This window comes from Drosophila takahashii, chromosome X (assembly GCF_030179915.1).
Source record: "Drosophila takahashii strain IR98-3 E-12201 chromosome X, DtakHiC1v2, whole genome shotgun sequence".
NCBI classification, from domain to species: Eukaryota; Metazoa; Arthropoda; class Insecta; order Diptera; family Drosophilidae; genus Drosophila; species Drosophila takahashii.
Genome location: NC_091683.1, coordinates 20693233 through 20710717, shown reverse-complemented (window position 1 = coordinate 20710717; position 17485 = coordinate 20693233). Strand labels below are relative to the sequence as shown.

At 39.4% G+C, this 17485-nt stretch overlaps 8 protein-coding genes across 8 annotated transcripts in view; 4 read left to right on the top strand and 4 right to left on the bottom strand.

Moving 5' to 3' along the window:
* dnc (phosphodiesterase dunce) overlaps positions 1–17485 on the top strand; it is a 191260-nt gene that overhangs the window by 56921 nt on the left and 116854 nt on the right. The window contains exons 2-4 of the mRNA XM_070218249.1: positions 11443–11556; positions 11860–12991; positions 13895–14291. Of these exons, the coding sequence (XP_070074350.1) occupies positions 11500–11556; positions 11860–12991; positions 13895–14291 (1586 nt within the window). The 5' untranslated portion in view covers positions 11443–11499. The remainder of the gene's footprint in view (positions 1–11442; positions 11557–11859; positions 12992–13894; positions 14292–17485) is intronic.
* LOC123003510 (protein new-glue 1-like) lies at positions 1367–1726 on the top strand. The gene has a single exon (XM_044396180.1). It carries the CDS (start codon positions 1367–1369, stop codon positions 1724–1726), a length of 360 nt encoding a protein of 119 aa, XP_044252115.1.
* LOC108059373 (protein new-glue 1-like) lies at positions 3110–3469 on the bottom strand. The gene has a single exon (XM_017144604.2). It carries the CDS (start codon positions 3467–3469, stop codon positions 3110–3112), a length of 360 nt encoding a protein of 119 aa, XP_017000093.2.
* ng3 (new glue 3) lies at positions 5534–6004 on the bottom strand. Its single transcript, XM_070218562.1, has one exon. The coding sequence runs from the start codon at positions 6002–6004 to the stop codon at positions 5534–5536; it is 471 nt and encodes a 156-aa protein (XP_070074663.1).
* LOC108059375 (protein new-glue 1-like) lies at positions 6408–6752 on the top strand. The gene has a single exon (XM_017144606.2). It carries the CDS (start codon positions 6408–6410, stop codon positions 6750–6752), a length of 345 nt encoding a protein of 114 aa, XP_017000095.2.
* Positions 8316–9317, top strand: LOC108059376 (uncharacterized). Its single transcript, XM_017144607.2, has one exon. The coding sequence runs from the start codon at positions 8316–8318 to the stop codon at positions 9315–9317; it is 1002 nt and encodes a 333-aa protein (XP_017000096.2).
* Positions 10804–10977, bottom strand: ng4 (new glue 4). The gene has a single exon (XM_017144636.2). The coding sequence runs from the start codon at positions 10975–10977 to the stop codon at positions 10804–10806; it is 174 nt and encodes a 57-aa protein (XP_017000125.2).
* Positions 16116–16687, bottom strand: Pig1 (Pre-intermoult gene 1). The gene has a single exon (XM_017144634.3). It carries the CDS (start codon positions 16671–16673, stop codon positions 16158–16160), a length of 516 nt encoding a protein of 171 aa, XP_017000123.2. The 5' UTR covers positions 16674–16687; the 3' UTR covers positions 16116–16157.

Here is a 17485-nt window from a genome sequence, read left to right as displayed (position 1 = left end):
TCAAATATTTTAATCGTCTTACCGTGGCTTTTCTCTATAATTTGGTTGAATCCCACATTCATCCTTATTATTATTTGAAAAATGTTGAGTAAAATAAATTAATATTATCATTATAGACATTATGATAATAATGTTATATAGTTTAATTTTTTTGATTAACAATTATTAATATTTTTTCTACGACTTTTAAAATTACTAAAAATTAAAACTAAATGTGAGAACAAGTCTTTTGGTTTTGGTGTAAATCATAGGATTTTTGAATATTATAAGTTGGTGATTTTCTTGTTTAAAAATATTATAATCGTAGTGCCACAGAAATCACACAGCGCATAAATGGCCCGATATTGATGCTACTCAGAAACCCACCCTCATTTAGCGCTCAGAAATTATCTATCCCTACACCGCCGCCTGCAAAAAGGAACAGGATTTCAAGAACACAAAAACCAACTTCTCACATTCCCGCTGGGTAATTGCGCAATGGCAACACACAAGAGTTTCACTCGAGTGGAGTTGTATCTGCCTGTTTGCTCAGTGGTTTTCGTGCTCCAAATTTTCTGGGCTCCACCTGACGCCTCTTTTGTTATGGAAATCGTGGCTGTTGTTTTCGGTTTTCAGTTTTCATTCCTCGGTCTTTTTTTGTTATATTTTTCCTTTTAATATTTTCCCTTACACATATGTGTGTGAGTGTGCGGTATCTATGGCAACAGCTTTTCGAATTTCCCCCATCCGCTTTTTTGGGGATGAAAAGTTTTTGCTCACGAGCATTTTGCCGCTTGCAAAATTTTCCTTTTGGGGCTTTTGCGGGTTTCCCCGAGTTCGGTTTTGTGCTAATGGATTTCAATGGAAACGCAACTTTGGAGGCCCAAAAATCCTTGACGAATAAATATTTAATGCTCTTCTGCACTTTGAATGACTTATGAATAAGGATGTCTGATTTCGCATTGATATGAAGATGTTTATTTGGGTCCTTTGATCACGACAAAAACGGCATTTCTTCATATCTTACCATCTTCACTTCAAAAATAAAACATGCGATTGAGATTATTTATTTCTAATATTATTTAGATTTAAATGCTTTGGTTAAATAGATTTTGTGAATAATAATTTTTAATTTTTTTATATAATACCAACTCAGCTATTTAAAACATAAAATGATGTATAAGAGCTTCACTATTTTGAATGTTTAAACAATTGTGCAAATGCAAAATGTTGCGAATTCTTGTTTGGCGAAAAGCGTTTTCTTTGCTTTGGCTGACACAGTTTGGCAGAAGAGGATAAACCCAAGTGCGAGATCTAGTATAAAAGCGATCTCCGATCTCCGAGACAGCATCAGTTGCAAGGCTTCCCACAGAAGCAATCCCTCGCCATGAAGATCACCCCGCTCCTCGTGCTCCTCGCCACCTTCCTCGGCTGTGCTATGATCCGCCAGTCGGAGGGCGCCTCCAGCACCACCACCACCTCCGCCTCGGCCACCACCACCACTGCCGCCTCCGCAACCACCTCCGCCTCGGCCGCCACCACCACCACTGCCGCTTCGGACTCCACCACGACAACCACTGAATCATCATCACTAGTCGCATCTGGCACAAAAAAGCAGGTCATAAGACATGAAAAACGTAAGCGCCATAGGCCCAGAAAGATCAGGCGAACTAAAAGGAGGGGATACGGCGGAAGTCGCAACGGTAAAGGACGCAAGGGGCGCAAGGGCCGCAGGTCCGACGACTGAAGGACTGAAGGATCCCAGATCAAGCGAAATCGAACCACGCCAATCCAGATGCTAACTCAACCCTGACAATCCTAGATCCAATTTTGTTTTCATAGCCCATAAGGGTATCAATATAGTTTTCATTAGTTTATAAGGCAAATATTAAAAATCATACAAAAACTTACTTATTTTAATTATCCAGTGATAACTTCTTTGATTTCAATAATTGAGTGACTGAAATATTACGGATAAGTTATATCTCTAGATCTGGGTGCTCAAAACTGCCTAAAGACAGATCATTTACAAACACAACTTAAAGAAAATCATACGCACGCAAGCAACGATAAACACACTCATGAAAAAGACAAAAAATTTGCATTTGGATAAGCGAGGAGAAACAAGAGAGAACGTTAAAGTCGAGTTGGTGTCCCGACTATCTAATACCCGTCACTCAGCTAAAGGGAGTGCGAGGGAGATGGATATATAACATTTTGATTGCGTATAACTTTTGAATGATTTAAAAAATGTCTTCTACATTGCGATAGGTATAAATATACACAAATTTATACTTCTCGGAAATCTTTGAGGTGTGGGCGATTCTGGGCTTTAGAGGGGGCGTGCCGTTCGGCCGAAATAAAGATACCCTTTTACTCTACTCTACGAGTAACGGGTATTAATCAATGGAATTGTTCTTGGCTTGCCTGTAGTACGGACAGTGACACACAGAAGAATCGAAGTGTGCCCAATGACTTCACAAAAACAAATGTGACCCGCGTGCCCACAATTCTCTTTGGGTACTTCGCAATACAAAATTCTTGGGTTATTTCAAATGTAATGTATTCAAACTTGACCTAAAAAAAGCTAAGCAAAATACAGTCAGTTATTTTTTTAGATTTCCTACTTCGCATTTTTAATTGAAACCAGAGCCACGACATTTTTTGTGAAATAATCTAGTTTACGGTCTCTAGTTTATAGAGAAAAAATTATTCTTGACGTACAGTGAATTTCTAAGCATGTACATAAGAATATTACGCCGTGGTCAGGGGGCTTTATAGGGTGTTCCCACAAAGGGATTTTAAAGGGATTTTTCCAGATTATGTTCAAATTTTAATTTAAGGCACCCAAAGCAAAGCGTTCAATTGTTTGACTAGATAGGCGGTACATAAGACACTCAATCTGCCATTGAAATTAAAGAAGTGATAACTACTAGTTGAATCTAGTCTCCCCGAAATTAAAATAAGTAAGTTTTTGTATGATTTTTAATATTTGCCTTATAAACTAATGAAAACTATATTGATACCCTTATGGGCTATGAAAACAAAATTGGATCTAGGATTGTCAGGGTTGAGTTAGCATCTGGATTGGCGTGGTTCGATTTCGCTTGATCTGGGATCCTTCAGTCCTTCAGTCGTCGGACCTGCGGCCCTTGCGCCCCTTGCGTCCTTTACCGTTGCGACTTCCGCCGTATCCCCTCCTTTTAGTTCGCCTGATCTTTCTGGGCCTATGGCGCTTACGTTTTTCATGTCTTATGACCTGCTTTTTTGTGCCAGATGCGACTAGTGATGATGATTCAGTGGTTGTCGTGGTGGAGTCCGAAGCGGCAGTGGTGGTGGTGGCGGCCGAGGCGGAGGTGGTTGCGGAGGCGGCAGTGGTGGTGGTGGCCGAGGCGGAGGTGGTGGTGGTGCTGGAGGCGCCCTCCGACTGGCGGATCATCGCACAGCCGAGGAAGGTGGCGAGGAGCACGAGGAGCGGGGTGATCTTCATGGCGAGGGATTGCTTTTGTGGGATGCCTTGCAACTGATGCTGTCTCGGATATCGGAGATCGCTTTTATACTAGATCTCGCACCTGGGTTTATCCTCTTCTGCCAAACTGTGTCAGCCAAAGCAAAGAAAACGCTTTTCGCCAAACAAGAATTCGCAACATTTTGCATTTGCACAATTGTTTAAACATCCAAAATAGTGCCGTCTACAAATGGGATATTCTTTTGGTTCTTTATCATATTATAGTGTCTGCATAAATAAATGAGATATTTTTGCATATGTAATTGATTTGGATATATTTTACAGAAACGTGTATCAGAGATAATAAATGGTCTTTATTTTTATTGATGGGCATCACTTGACCACCACTTGCTAATTGACTCTTCTGTCATCGAAATCCTATGTCTGTTAATTGTTGTATTTCAACTAAAAGTTATAATAGTTAATTATAAATAATATATAATAGTATTATAAAATCTGGATAATTTATAGTTCTTAAAACAAAATTCTCTTAAAAGTATACTACAAGTGGTGTGTAAAGAGAATTCTCTTGAATAAATATGGGCAAAAATAGCAGCCAATTAAAAAGTGTCTTCCATAAGTTGTTTACCTCCATTTGTGTAGCTCTCATGTGTGAGTTCTGCAAATACCCAAACTCAATAACCTGTTAAACTAATATATTTTTGTACGTTTCTATAAAAATGTTGTGCTTTGTATTGAAAAATATTTAGCAATAATAAAAACATAATAAATTAAAAAAGATGTTAAAATATGTTTTTTTATAATGATTTGTGAAAGCCATTATAAAAGGTCGAAAAGTAATATAATATTTATAATATTTTTATAATATGAAATCGAAAAACTTTAAATCGTATTTTACAAAATCTCTATATCTAAAATAATATCTATAAATCATATATATTAATAAAAATCTGTAATATAATATTTGGGTCACCTTTCTGCAAGCCTTTTTGAAAACTGTTCAATAGGTTACATATGGACATATATGAAAAAGTGTAAAAAAGAAAGTCTCAAAGCTAAAAGAAAATGTTTTTTATTACTATTAAAAGTCTCTCATTTTAAAATGAGAGGAATTCTAATTATAGCTTAAAAATCAAAGATAAACATTAAAATGTTTCATTTCAGCGCCATGGAAATTGAAATTGACATTAAGCTTCAAAAGTCATATTTTTGGGTCACCTCTTTATGAATACTTAAAATTGTATAAATTGCTCATATAAAAATGTATAACACAATTGATCAAAATTATGCATACGAATTTCAAGTTTACAAGTATATATATATATATAACTTCAAAAAGCAAAATGCTATGGGTCAAGTTTTCGTTGAGGGGTATTTTTAAATTTTCTGTCTGTTTAAATCCATATTTTGCATGGGAATTCACATCTCTACACTAAAAAAGTGTTCGACCTGAATTTAAGAAATTCCGAGTTAATTGCGTTTCTTTTGTAAGTTTAAAACTACTTTTTTTATTTAGTAAATTGATTTTATATAAAAGCAATTTATTTTGGGAATAGGTAGTTTTCTTTAAATTAGGCCCAGTACTACATTTTTCTGATTGAAATAATTTCTTCATACAATAATGTGGTTCATGACATTGTTATGTTTCAAACTTTTCGTTTCATTGCCTTTTTGATTGAAATGAGTTTTAGGCTTTATGTTTATATATGTATATATGAAAGTCGGAGGTTGTATAGGTATACAATACTGTAATAAGCTGCATACGCTGGAAGCTTATTTCAGCTTTTGCAAAATTTAGTAATTATAATTTAAGCAACAAAATCTTTGACCTGTAAATTTTGAAAAATATATAAACCTCATAATCCTTTTTGCCTAAAATATTTCTAAGGGCTCCTGTTTTAGATAATCCCAATTTCGGTGTGTTTTTTTGGGTGCAGTGGATTAATGAAAATACCCCTTGAATTAATATCGATATTATGTATTTGCCGTAATGGTTTTGAAAAGAAAGAATTAAAAAAAAACAAGGATTTCGTGGTCATCATAATCAGAATCGGAATGTGAGTCAGTGGTTGGGCTATCGATCCTTTAGTTGGAGGCCCGGCGGGCGCGACGGGCTCTTCGACGGCTGCTGCGGCTGCTGCTTCCGCTGCTGCTGAGGCTGCGGCTGCTGCGGCGGCGACTGCGACTGCGAGTGCGAGTGCTGTCGGTGGAGCTGCTGCTGCTGCTACTGCTGCTGTCGGAGGAGCTGCTGCCCTTCTTGTGCCTGAACCGATGGATGAGTATCCTCCTCCTCGACCGACTAATAACACTCCTCCAGGTGACGTGTCTGACCTTCTTCGAAGCGGTCTTCGAGGAGGAGGCGGCCGTCGTGGTGGTGGCAGCCGTGGTGGTGGTGGCCGCCGTGGTCGTCGTGGCCGCCACGGTGGTGGCAGCTGCCGCAGCCGAGGTGGTGGCCGCCGAGGCGGAGGTGGTGGCCGTGGTGGAGGCGCCGCCAGTCTGCACGATCAGCACACTGGCAACGCTGGCCAGGAGCAGGAGGACACAGGTGTACCGCATCTTGGATTTCGATTTGGATATGGATGACCGTTGGATGGTGGTAAACTGATGATGGAAACCAGAGAGCCATGGTCTTTTATACTAAATCTTACAGTTATATAATTTCTGCAAAATCTGCAAAGTCCCATCTACGTTCTTTTCTATGGGCAAATCTCACATTATCTTAAAAATTAAATTATATATTTGCACTTCACTAGCGTGTTGGCTGTTTGAACAATTGGCAATTCTTTTTAGTTGTGGCTTTTTGTTTTTTGCCAAAAACGCTCCCTTTGTTTTGGCCAAAAGCTGCTGACACAGTTTGGCAGAAGAGGATAAACCCAGGTGCGAGATCTAGTATAAAAGCGATCTCCGATCTCCGAGACAGCATCAGTTGCAAGGCATCCCACAGAAGCAATCCCTCGCCATGAAGATCACCCCGCTCCTCGTGCTCCTCGCCACCTTCCTCGGCTGTGCGATGATCCGCCAGTCGGAGGGCGCCTCCAGCACCACCACCACCTCCGCCTCGGCCACCACCACCACTGCCGCCTCCGCAACCACCTCCGCCTCGGCCGCCACCACCACCGCTGCCGCTTCGGACTCCACCACGACAACCACTGAATCATCATCACTAGTCGCATCTGGCACAAGTAAGAAGCGCACAAGACGTAGTAAAACTAGGCGCAACAGGCCTCGGAGGAAGATTATAACCAGGAGGAGAGCTAGAGGTCGCAACGACAAAGGCCGCAAGGGCCGCAGGTCCGACGACTGAAGGACTGAAGGATCCCAGATCAAGCGAAATCGAACCACGCCAATCCAGATGCTAACTCAACCCTGACAACCCTAGATCCAATTTTGTTTTCATAGTCCATAAGCCTATCAATATTGTTTTCATTAGTTTATAAGGCAAATATATAAAATCATACAACAAGTAGCTATTTTCATTTTGGAGAGCAGAGCTTATCAAATTTACGGTACTAAATATTTTAATATTTTAAATTGGGATCCCTAATAATTATATTAATTATTGCTGGAAAAAAAGCTTCTGGGCTTTCTGTATTTTTAGGGAATCCTTTCTACTCTTTATACTGAAATATAATGAATTTTGGAATAAATACATTTAAATTAAACCAATTGTCTGATTTTTATAAAAATGTACAATTAATTTAGTAAATTCCAACAAAACAGTTTTGTATTTTTGAAATTCCAACAAAATGGATCATGGATTTTAGAAAAATATATGATAAATATTAATGTAAAATAAAATGCCTTTAAATCATTCTTATCGCAAAAGTATGCTCCATAAAGCTGCTCAATTAGCTTGCCGTTTTCGATTCCATTCTCTTGAACTATTTCATTCTGTTAAACAATTTCAGTCTCTTGAACAATTTCATTCTCTTGAAATAAAAACAACGTAATAAGCTTCAGTCGAATAGTTGTTTACCTTTGTTTTTGTACCATTCATGTTTGGGCTTATTAAATACGCGAATGCAAAAATTTGCCAATCTTTTTCGAGGTCAAATTAATATCCCGTTTTGAACAGTGCAAATGGGTTTTCTGTCAATTGTTTAAATATTTGAAGATTATTTTGTGTGAATTTTATTTTAATGCAAAAATATTCGCAAACTTTCTCTTTCACTTGTTCAAAGAGGCTTTGGCTTTGTGACGTGTTATAAATTTAGCTGGCCTGAAAATCATTGTACGGAAATATTCCCGTCTAAACCGTTTTGGCCTTTCCCACAAGGCTGTTTAAATAATAATAGCTTATTAAACAATTTATTGATTACTGTTTACCATTTAGCCATTTGTTTTTTCAAACGAAAATAAGTCATCGAAATTAATTTTTATTCGTGCAAATACAATCAGTTTTATTTGCAAATTTAATTATTGATTTTGTTTATTTTGATTTTGAATGGTACGACATCACATATTTGTATGCCTTTTAAGGTAAGGTTCCTGAGAGATCAGATCAGAGATTTTGAAATTTATAGCAGCTATCAAAATAAAACTATTAAAATTTTCTAAGTTTTGATGTTAACATATTAGGAATAGATGCAATTTTAAATATCTCCAACTTATTTATTTATTTTGAAGAAAACTATTTTTTGTATTTTTTCCAGAATTTTATAATTGTAAAAAAATTGCTTGGTCGTAATTTCTAATCTTTGAACCGGATACCCAAATATACGAAATAATTTTAACGCTTGACTTGGATAAAGCCTCCTTATCATTTGTAATGCCTTATCGGCAATATTTTGGGTTCCGTATTTTTAAATCACCATGTTACATTTAGTACGTTTCTAGAGTTCTCTTTGAATAGTTATACAAATTCGAAATGCTAGGGCTGACATATTTTTCTGCGCTGCTCCTTATTATCCTGGTGGCTCAAGGAGCTGTGGTGCAATCAAAGGATAAAGAGAAGTCCACTAGCCTACTGCAGGATCCACAAAATCAATGTGGAGACTTCTGCCTCAGCAAGCTCCATCCAATGATGGATTTGATTCCCGAGACCAATTCCAAGTTGGACAGGATCCACGGCGAGCAGCAGTCCATCCAGATGAAGCTCCAGGCAGTTCAGTCCACGTTGGAGGCTTCAGTACAAACCAACGCGGATTCCCAAATGCTGGCGATTCAGCAAAGACTGAACAGAATGGAAGAAAAACTTATGGCGATAAGTTCCGATATGAAGAATCAGCTTCAGTTGCTCCTCACCAAAATGACAGATCAGCAGACATCCATGCAATCCCAAATGGATGCCCAACTTCTGGCGGTAAAGAAAGTGCTAGAGGACCAGAAAATAGCCCCTGAGCCTCTTTCTTCTGAGACGAATCTAAACATAACCGAGGGACAACTGCCGATGACTGAGACAAAAATAGAGAACCAACCTGAGGAGTTTCAAAGTACAACTGAAAACAATCATCTTCTCGAAACCCAAACGACAATCAAATCAAATACCATCGATCCCAAGTTTGAGCTAGTTGGCTCTAGATATTTCTATTTCGGACACGATAATCGTAAGTCCTGGCTAGAGGCTGCGGAAACATGCCATCAAATGGGCGGCTTTCTGGCGGCTTTCAAAACCGAAGAGGAACTCATAGCCGTAATGGGGAAACTTGAGAGTGGGTTTATTAACTTTTACTGGACTGGCATCAACGATTTAAAGGAAGACGGCCAGCTCATATCTGCGGCCTCCGGGAAGCCTGCTACCATTTTAAAGTGGCGGGAAATAGAGCCAACAAATAGTGGCCCATGCGTTTTACTAGACATATGGGGAATGATTAGGAACTCTTGTAGTTTCCGGGCTTTTTTTATTTGTCAAGCAGATAATGAATTCTAAGGAGACGCAATGTAAATTGTAACCTATATATATATTTAAAAATAAAATTTTAAATAAAAATCACCATTTTGTCTTTATTTGTATGGTATTTTTTACGACGAAGGATTTTAGATTTTTTTTTTTAATTTTTGCTGAGAATTGAAAATCGATTTATTTTATTAATCTATTTATTATCTTGGTTCAAGCTCCAGATACACTAACAGAAAAAGTGCATGTTTTTTGACCAAAACCCCTATGTGTCCACTTTACACAGGAAACCAGAATTGAATAACCGAGAAATATAAAATTATTAACGGAAACGTGAATGAATCCTTATCAGCAATTTTCTAGGTTTCTAAATGCCTTATCGGCAATATTTTCGTTGTTTTTATTTTTAATGCAGCATATTACATTCAGTACGTTTTTAGAGTTCTCTTTGAATAGTTATAAAAATTCGAAATGCTAGGACTGACATATTTCTTTGCGCTGGTGCTTATAATCCTGGTGTCTCAAGGATCTGTGGCGAAGTCACTTGCCTGTTGCAGAATCCTCTCAACCGGCCAAATTAGAGAACCAACTCAGGGAGCTTCAAAGTACAACTGAAAACAATACAACAATCAAAGCCAAAACCATCAATCCTAGATTTGAGCTAATAGGCTCTAGATATTTTTATATCGAACATGATATTCGGAAAACGTGGTATGAGGCTAGATGTGCATGTCGTGAAGTGAGCGGCCAGTTGGCGGTCCATGCGTTCTTTTAGATAACGCGGCGATGTATGATAACCCTTGTAACTCTTCATATAATTTTATTTGCCAATTAGATAATGAAACATAAATAGATAGTACATAAGTTTTAAGCTGTATACTTTAAATCACAATAATAAAAATGTTTATTTAGCGGCCAACCAAAACGAAATGGAATTGTATTAATCGGAGGCGAATTCTTATCAGACAAGAAATACTACAACTATGTATATAAAACTGTGCTAAACCAAAAGTCGGTTTAATGATTCATTATGTCCGTAGATCCAGATGGTTCCGAGGCATTATTTGTCCATAAAAACATAAAAAATTTTATTTTATTTTATTTTATTTATATTTACAAATGTATAGTTTATCACCCATACGCACTGTTGCCTTCAATCAAAAATGTTTGCTCTCCCTTTGATGAAATTCGAACTGTTATACGTGTCGTATGTGTAATTTTTAAGAAAACTTAGCTTACTTTAATCTACAATGTGAAGGAGTGAGCATCTGATTTAATTTTTTGGACCACCCCAATGTACTTACATAAGTACATATGTATGTTGGTTATTTTACTGAGTGTTTTTTTTTCAGCAGTACAAAATTACTTAGGGCCTCATCTGTGTTGCTTTTCAGTCATTCAAAGGTCAGTTTCACAGAACCATAAAGTATTCACAGAATTAATTAACGAATTTTACACAGCTTTATTAAAGGCACAATAACAAAACAAAAATGAGAAAAAAAAATCGAAAAAGAAGCATTTAGTACTGAAAGTAGTCGTGCTTCTGGTAATCGGTGAAGGAGTCGATGTAGTCCTCGGGATGGTAGTCCAGGCTTTGGTAGGCGACATCCGGCTCCGTGAAGTCCTCGACCTTGTAGAAGACCTTGCCGATAAGAAGCCAGGGCAGGACTATCAGCAGCAGTTTCCATTCCATTATCTTGTTCGCACGGAATAACAGCGGTTCCTCCGATGTCCGACGACGTACTAATTAAGGGGAAGCTAAAGTAGATGCAGCAGCCATATAGTCAGGCAGTCAGGATGTGGGTCAGTTTGTGCAGCTGGCGTCTGTCCCTGCGAGAGCTCGCAAATGTGGGCAAATATGTGACTAACCCACTTCCATCCGCACAGTCAGCCAGCCAACCAACCAACCAGGTGGAATACTTTCAGGCGGAATGGGGGAAAGCAGTGGCTGTTTTCCGGGTATAAATGCGAGTTTAAACGCTAATTGACATAGAAGTGTGTCGGGGAATTCGACAAGGAATGTTAAGTAAAAACGAATTTAAACTGCAGGATTTTAATAAGTTAATGTAAAATATTTATATTTATTTATTTTATTTTTACTTTAAAACCATATATCTGCTGATCTCTAATACCCTGTTTTCCTTTACTTTCATTTCAGATCTCCGCTAGAATTAAAATGTTTTTGCACCACAGATAACTTCCGTTCGAAGTGGGAATGATGCGTTTGGCGCGATTCACTCAGAGTTTCTCGTTTAACAAAAATGCGGCCAAGGTGGAGGGGGAATAGGGTTTAAAATATGATAATTTATAAATATTAAAAAAAATTTAAAACATAGAGGGTTTGCCATAAGAATCTTAAGAATAAATATTTACTTTCAAGTGCACAAAAGTATGCAACAATAATTTTTAAAGACTATTTAGCCAATTGTTAAAGTGAATTTATAACCCTGGAAATACTATCTATGGCAAACCCAATGTTTTTCCGATTTATCACCAAAGAAAGGATGTGAAAAATTCTTAAAACTAATACAAAACCGATTGATTTTGAATACTTTTACTTTACTCTTTACTCTAGCATCGCGGCAGCGGCAGCAGCAACGGAAACGGGACCGGAAACGGAAACGGAAACGGCCAGGGGTTAGGTGGCACCAACGGCCTGGCAGCCAGTGGCGGCGTTGGAGGGGGCGGCGGGAGTGGGAGTGGCAGCGGCAGCGAGGGCGGCGGCAGCGGCAGCGGAAGTGGGAGTGGCAAGCGGAAATCAAAGACAAGAACAAAGTGCTTCGGTGGCACAGTGTTTCGGTGTTGCCTCCCTTGTCGCGGGGGCGGCTCCGCAGCCCCCGCCACAAGTCCGCCCCAAACACCCGCCCAATCGCCGGAGGATTTCAAGGCCATTGGCGGTCCGGAGGATACGAGCAGCGGTGCTGGTGGTGCTAGTGGTGCGGAAAAGCCCAGAGAGCAGAAGCAGAAGCAGAAGCAAAGCAACCAGAAGGAGGACTCGGATCTGCTGAATCGCAGCGAATCCGAGCTGGATCTGTACGGCGGCGGCCAGAAGAAGCACTCGCTGGCGGACACCATCGACACATCGGTCACCACACCGATCTCCCTGAAGACCCTCATCAACGACGTGGACGAGGAGCTGGACCAGCAGCTGAGTGCGGCGGACATAGCGGCAGCCAGCTTGGCCAGCGGTCTGGTGGCCCGCCGAGCGGAACCGGAAACGCTGAGCGACGCCAGCGTCTCACCCACCGCGGTGGTGCAGCAGCAGCAGCAGCAGCAGCCACTCTTGCAATCACAGCCATCACAGCCACAACCCAATTTGGTGCCCAGCAGCGGCAACATCCTCAGCCAGGTCACCCTGTACAGCGGCACGAATCCCGGCCAGAATCCAGGCCAAAATCAGCAGGCCAATCCCAGTCCCAATTCGAACTCAAACCAAAATCCCAACCAGAATCAACAGCAGAATCGCTGCAGCTGCCAGCCGCAGACTTCCCCACTGCCGCATATCAAGGAGGAGGAGGAGTCCGAGCAGCAGGCCAACTTCAAGCACCAGTCGAGCCTCAAGGAGCAGCAGCAGCAACTGCCGCCGCCGATCACCATAGCCAGCGGCTACTGTGGCAGCTGCGAGAGCGTCCACCACTCGTCGGCCACCTCGTCGTCGGCGGGCACAGTGCCCACTGGTAGTCAGCAGCCGCAGGAGTACATTGCAGGTAATTCAGAGATTAAATTAATATCTATTTTACTAGTGGTATAAATACATGTAAATATTAGAATACAATAAATCTAACTAATAAATAGAGTAGAATAAATATTATTTTTTATATAATATTAATGTTAACCAATTTAATCAAAATTAAGATCTACTACAAGCAACTCTGAATAAAATAGAAATTATTATCAAAATCAAAAATTTATTAAATACCAAAACATATTATTTAATGCAATATAAAAAAAATCAAGTCAATGTGGGATATATTAAATACAATGTTTTAAAATAGTTAAAAAAAATAATTTATTTAAAAAAATTGTTAAGTTAAATATAATTGTTAAAATTATATTATAATATCAAGTTTTAAAGTTCCAAGCAATGGTTGAAAAACATGGCGAAAAATATTTACAATTGGAGATACGTTTTTTTATGAGTGTAGGCTTACATTTGAATAAATATTTGGTAAATTTATAAAGAGCAGATTATTATTATCGATATTTAGTTTATATTTTTTTTTATTCCACTATCAGAACATCATTTTAAAAGGAATAAATTTAAATTTTCAATTTATTTTATAATGCTTTCCTAACGCTACAAGTTGATAACTTATAATTAGTGCGATAGCTTACAATTGTAACCCAAGTTCAAAACCTTTCATCTATTAATATCAATTTAATTATATGATTAAATAATTAAAATCTAAATATATACATAAAAAACATTTTTTTATAAAATTAAACAATTTATAAAAATGTGAAAAACGATGGTAATATCTTGCTTTATCTTCGTTTTATTATATCATGCTACTACTACTACAAATGCTATCCCATTGAATCGTGTAAAAACTAGTAAAATAAATACTTTGTTTTAATTATAACCATCTTTGTCATCTATTTTACCTCAGGTACCTCCTCGACCCCCTCGCCGCGCATCAAACTAAAGTTCCGCAAGCCGCACAAGTCCTGCTGGTCGCGCATCGTCCTTGCGCCCATTGGATCGACGGGCGGCTCCTCGTCGGCCACCACTGTCATCGGCAGCAACTCGAACGAGACCTTGGCCTCCAGCAGCACCACCGGCGGCACAGCCACCCAGAACAGCACCCAGAACAGCAGCAGCGTCAGCGTTGCCGCCCACCACCGGCTGACCTCGTCGTCGGCCTCCGCCCTCGCCTCCTCGCACCCCAGCAACTCGCAGCTGCTGCCCACCAGCAAAATGCAGGCGGAGCAGGGGTCAATCGGCGACCTGCAGAAGTACCACAGTCGGTACCTCAAGAATCGTCGCCATACGCTGGCCAACGTTCGGTGAGTTGATTTATGTTTTCCCTTAGGAGACTTGTATTTATTCTCGCAAAAAAAAAAAACTATACTAAAGAAATTCATTGAATTTGCACATAGTTTACTCAGTTGAGATAGGTTGCTTAAGAACTCGCGTTTTCTTTAAATGGCTTTAAAATTTAATTTAATGTTTGGCAATCTTAAAACTACAAATTCAACAAGGTATGACATTCCATATTTGGGCTATTATTTCTTTTGTTTTGGCCAAAAAACTGAAATTTTATCATCACTTTTGGGAAAATTGATTTTTTTTACCACTTTTTGCATTTTTTTTAACTAAAAATGGCAAAAAAATAAAATGTCCAGATTTGAACGCAAATCGATTCAGAATTAAGCTACGAGTTCAACAAGTTATGCCATTCCATATTCGGAAGATGTTGCTAAAGAATTCGCGTTTTATTTTAAATGACATTACTTTTACTTTAATGTTTGGCAATTAGAAAATTTAACTGAAATGCATTGAATTTTCAAATGTATGCATGAGTGATAAATACTTTACTTAAACGAGATAGGTTACTAAAGAGTTCGCGTTTGCTTTAAAGACCTCATGTACATACGCAATACACGATATTGTGAATGGCCCCCAAAGCCATTTTAATTAAATATAATTATAAAACATAAAGCCACAAAACTACTACGCACTTTGCACTAAAATCTAAAATCCAATCCCTTTGAAGCCCCTAATCAGTCGCATTAAAGTGGCAACTTTTTATTAACGGGGGAGAACAAAACAGTCGGCCTTCAAGTGGGTCGTCGTCAACAAGGCGAATTGGAGCGAAAGCCGCCATAAAACATAGCATTTTGGCAAGTTTAGAGAGCGAAGCTCCACTAATTATTTCGCTTTTTGGCAATGTTTGCACAACTGTTTGGTAAATTAACGTATCACAGGCCCGACGTGGTGACCCATGCGTCATGGAAACCGAACCCCACTGCTCTACGGGCTGGAAAACCAGAGCTGCGCCAACTTAAAAGTTGGCCCAATGAAGGCGGCCAATTAGCGACTTACAATGAAATCAATTTGCAGTTAGTCGACTTAATCGAATTAGAAAAGTTAAAGTGACAGAAACTTTGAGTCACCGCAGGAAGTTGGCCAGCGGAGAAAAGCTGTTGATTTTCCAGGACGAAAGTGTGTGTGAGCGCCAGTGTCAGTTGGGCCTGAATAACTTATGTAGCCTGGATAATTGAGCAGATTGTGGGCGGTTTGAAAGCTTTAGGAGAGCTGGAGAGCCGGCAGCCATCGATAAGTCATCGACACCTGTTGAGATTTTCTGACAGCCATTTTCCTCGCACATATTGTTAGGAAAATATATATAGTTGTTGTTGTTGCCTAGCCTCCTGCCATGTCCCTATTATTTTGTGATTTTAAATTGAAGCCTTTGTTCTCTTCATTCTTCTGGGCAGCACAAACCTATTTGTTTCGATTTTCATAGCTGCTTTTGTGGAGGAAATGTTTGTGCTAGTGAAGATAAAATAATATTTACAGAATATATTTCTCGCAAGAGAAAGCACCCATTGTTACGTGGCTTTCATCTCTTCAAAATTGAATCAGATTCTTTAAGCACTCTTCGTTGATTTTTTTTTTGCAATGCGAAATTGTGTATTTTTGCCCAGGAATTTTTCATGTACCACCATGAATTGCGAATTGGTCATGCAGATTGCTGAATTTTGTTTGGTTAATTCCAACGAAAGGGGAATTTTTTCCTGCAACCCCCTTGGAAAATATGCAATGTTTTTTGTGCGCCATCGAATCACACCAATATACACCAATCAATTATTAAATCATGAAAAAAAAAATGTATTTATTTATGCATATAGTCGTGATATTGTTGATTTTTAACCACGCCTCCTGGCGTTGTTGGTCCTTCGCCGGTTGCTGTTGCCGGACGCCTTCTTCCTGTTGTTGTTCGAGGCCTTCTTCTTGCGATTGTTGTTGCTGGCCTTCTTCCGGTTGTTGTTGGCCTTCTTCTTGTTGTTCGCGGCCTTCTTCCTGTTGTTGCTGGCCCGCTTCTTGCTGCTCTTGTTGGCCTTCTTCTTCTTGGTCACGGGAGCTGCGGGGGCGGAGCTCTCCTCGTCGTCCGAATCGGATCCCGAATCGGTATCGGTATCGGTATCGTCAGACGATCCGTCATCCACATCGGAAGTACTGCTGTCGTCCGAGGAACTGGAACTATCCGAGGAGCTGCTAGCCTCCGTGGCTGTGCTGCCTGCGGACGGGGTGGTTGCCGTGCTATCCTCATCGGAATCGGCGGTCGAATCCACATCCGTATCCGAATCCGTATCGGCACTCACGGCCAGGGCAACGAAAAGGCCCAGGCACAGGAAAGTCAGCATTAGCTTTGTCAACTTCATTTCGGCACTATCTTCTATCTATCTCTGACGACTCGTCTACGGTTCTCCCGCAATTTATAGTCAACGCACCTGTCGCCATCTTATTTACCCAAGCGAAGGCCAAAGTGAAGTCGAAATTAAAATCTGTTAAGACAAAAGCGTTGGGGAACAATAGACCCGGTGATTGGTCCCAGCTGATGACGGCATTTGGATCAAAATATATGAAATTATAAGGCTTATTTGATAAAATCGGTGAAGAAAGTAATCTCAAAGTCGCGAGATCTTTTGGAACAGAATATTTCCTTATGTAATAAATTATTTCAGCACACATTTAAAAAAAAGAAAAAAATACGGGCACACTCTTAAAAGGGATTTAATACAAAGAAGGAACGGTCACACTTTTCAGCTTATTTTAAATTCAATATTAATTATTTTAAATCATTTTAAGCGTTTAAAAAAAATCATGCTTTACTGCCAACAAAATATTTATTTATTTTATGTTTAGGCGGCAATTCAAAATTAACCAAAAGCAAATAATAAAACACCGTTTGATTTGCACACACAAATAGCACACGCAATTTTTCCACTCGAAGCTGACAACAAAACTTTAACAAAACCATGATCAATATGGCAATTAAGACGTGGAAGACTCGAACAGCTGCGGCTAAGTAAACTCAAGTTGGTGTTCATGCTAAGTTGGTTTAAGTCAACCCGTCGGCCAAAAATGGAAAACAGACCTTTCTATCCTGCAAATATTTGTGGAAGACCAAACAGCACGAAGCACCCTCATTGCCCCACACTCGAAAAAAAACCGTTTCAACGGTACTTTTAAG

Excerpts from the sequence above, each read along its gene's own strand:
- LOC123003510 (XM_044396180.1), top strand. The coding sequence starts at position 1,367 with ATGAAGATCACCCCGCTCCTCGTGCTCCTCGCCACCTTCCTCGGCTGT.
- LOC108059373 (XM_017144604.2), bottom strand. The coding sequence starts at position 3,469 with ATGAAGATCACCCCGCTCCTCGTGCTCCTCGCCACCTTCCTCGGCTGT.
- ng3 (XM_070218562.1), bottom strand. The coding sequence starts at position 6,004 with ATGCGGTACACCTGTGTCCTCCTGCTCCTGGCCAGCGTTGCCAGTGTG.
- LOC108059375 (XM_017144606.2), top strand. The coding sequence starts at position 6,408 with ATGAAGATCACCCCGCTCCTCGTGCTCCTCGCCACCTTCCTCGGCTGT.
- LOC108059376 (XM_017144607.2), top strand. The coding sequence starts at position 8,316 with ATGCTAGGGCTGACATATTTTTCTGCGCTGCTCCTTATTATCCTGGTG.
- ng4 (XM_017144636.2), bottom strand. The coding sequence starts at position 10,977 with ATGGAATGGAAACTGCTGCTGATAGTCCTGCCCTGGCTTCTTATCGGC.
- Pig1 (XM_017144634.3), bottom strand. The coding sequence starts at position 16,673 with ATGAAGTTGACAAAGCTAATGCTGACTTTCCTGTGCCTGGGCCTTTTC.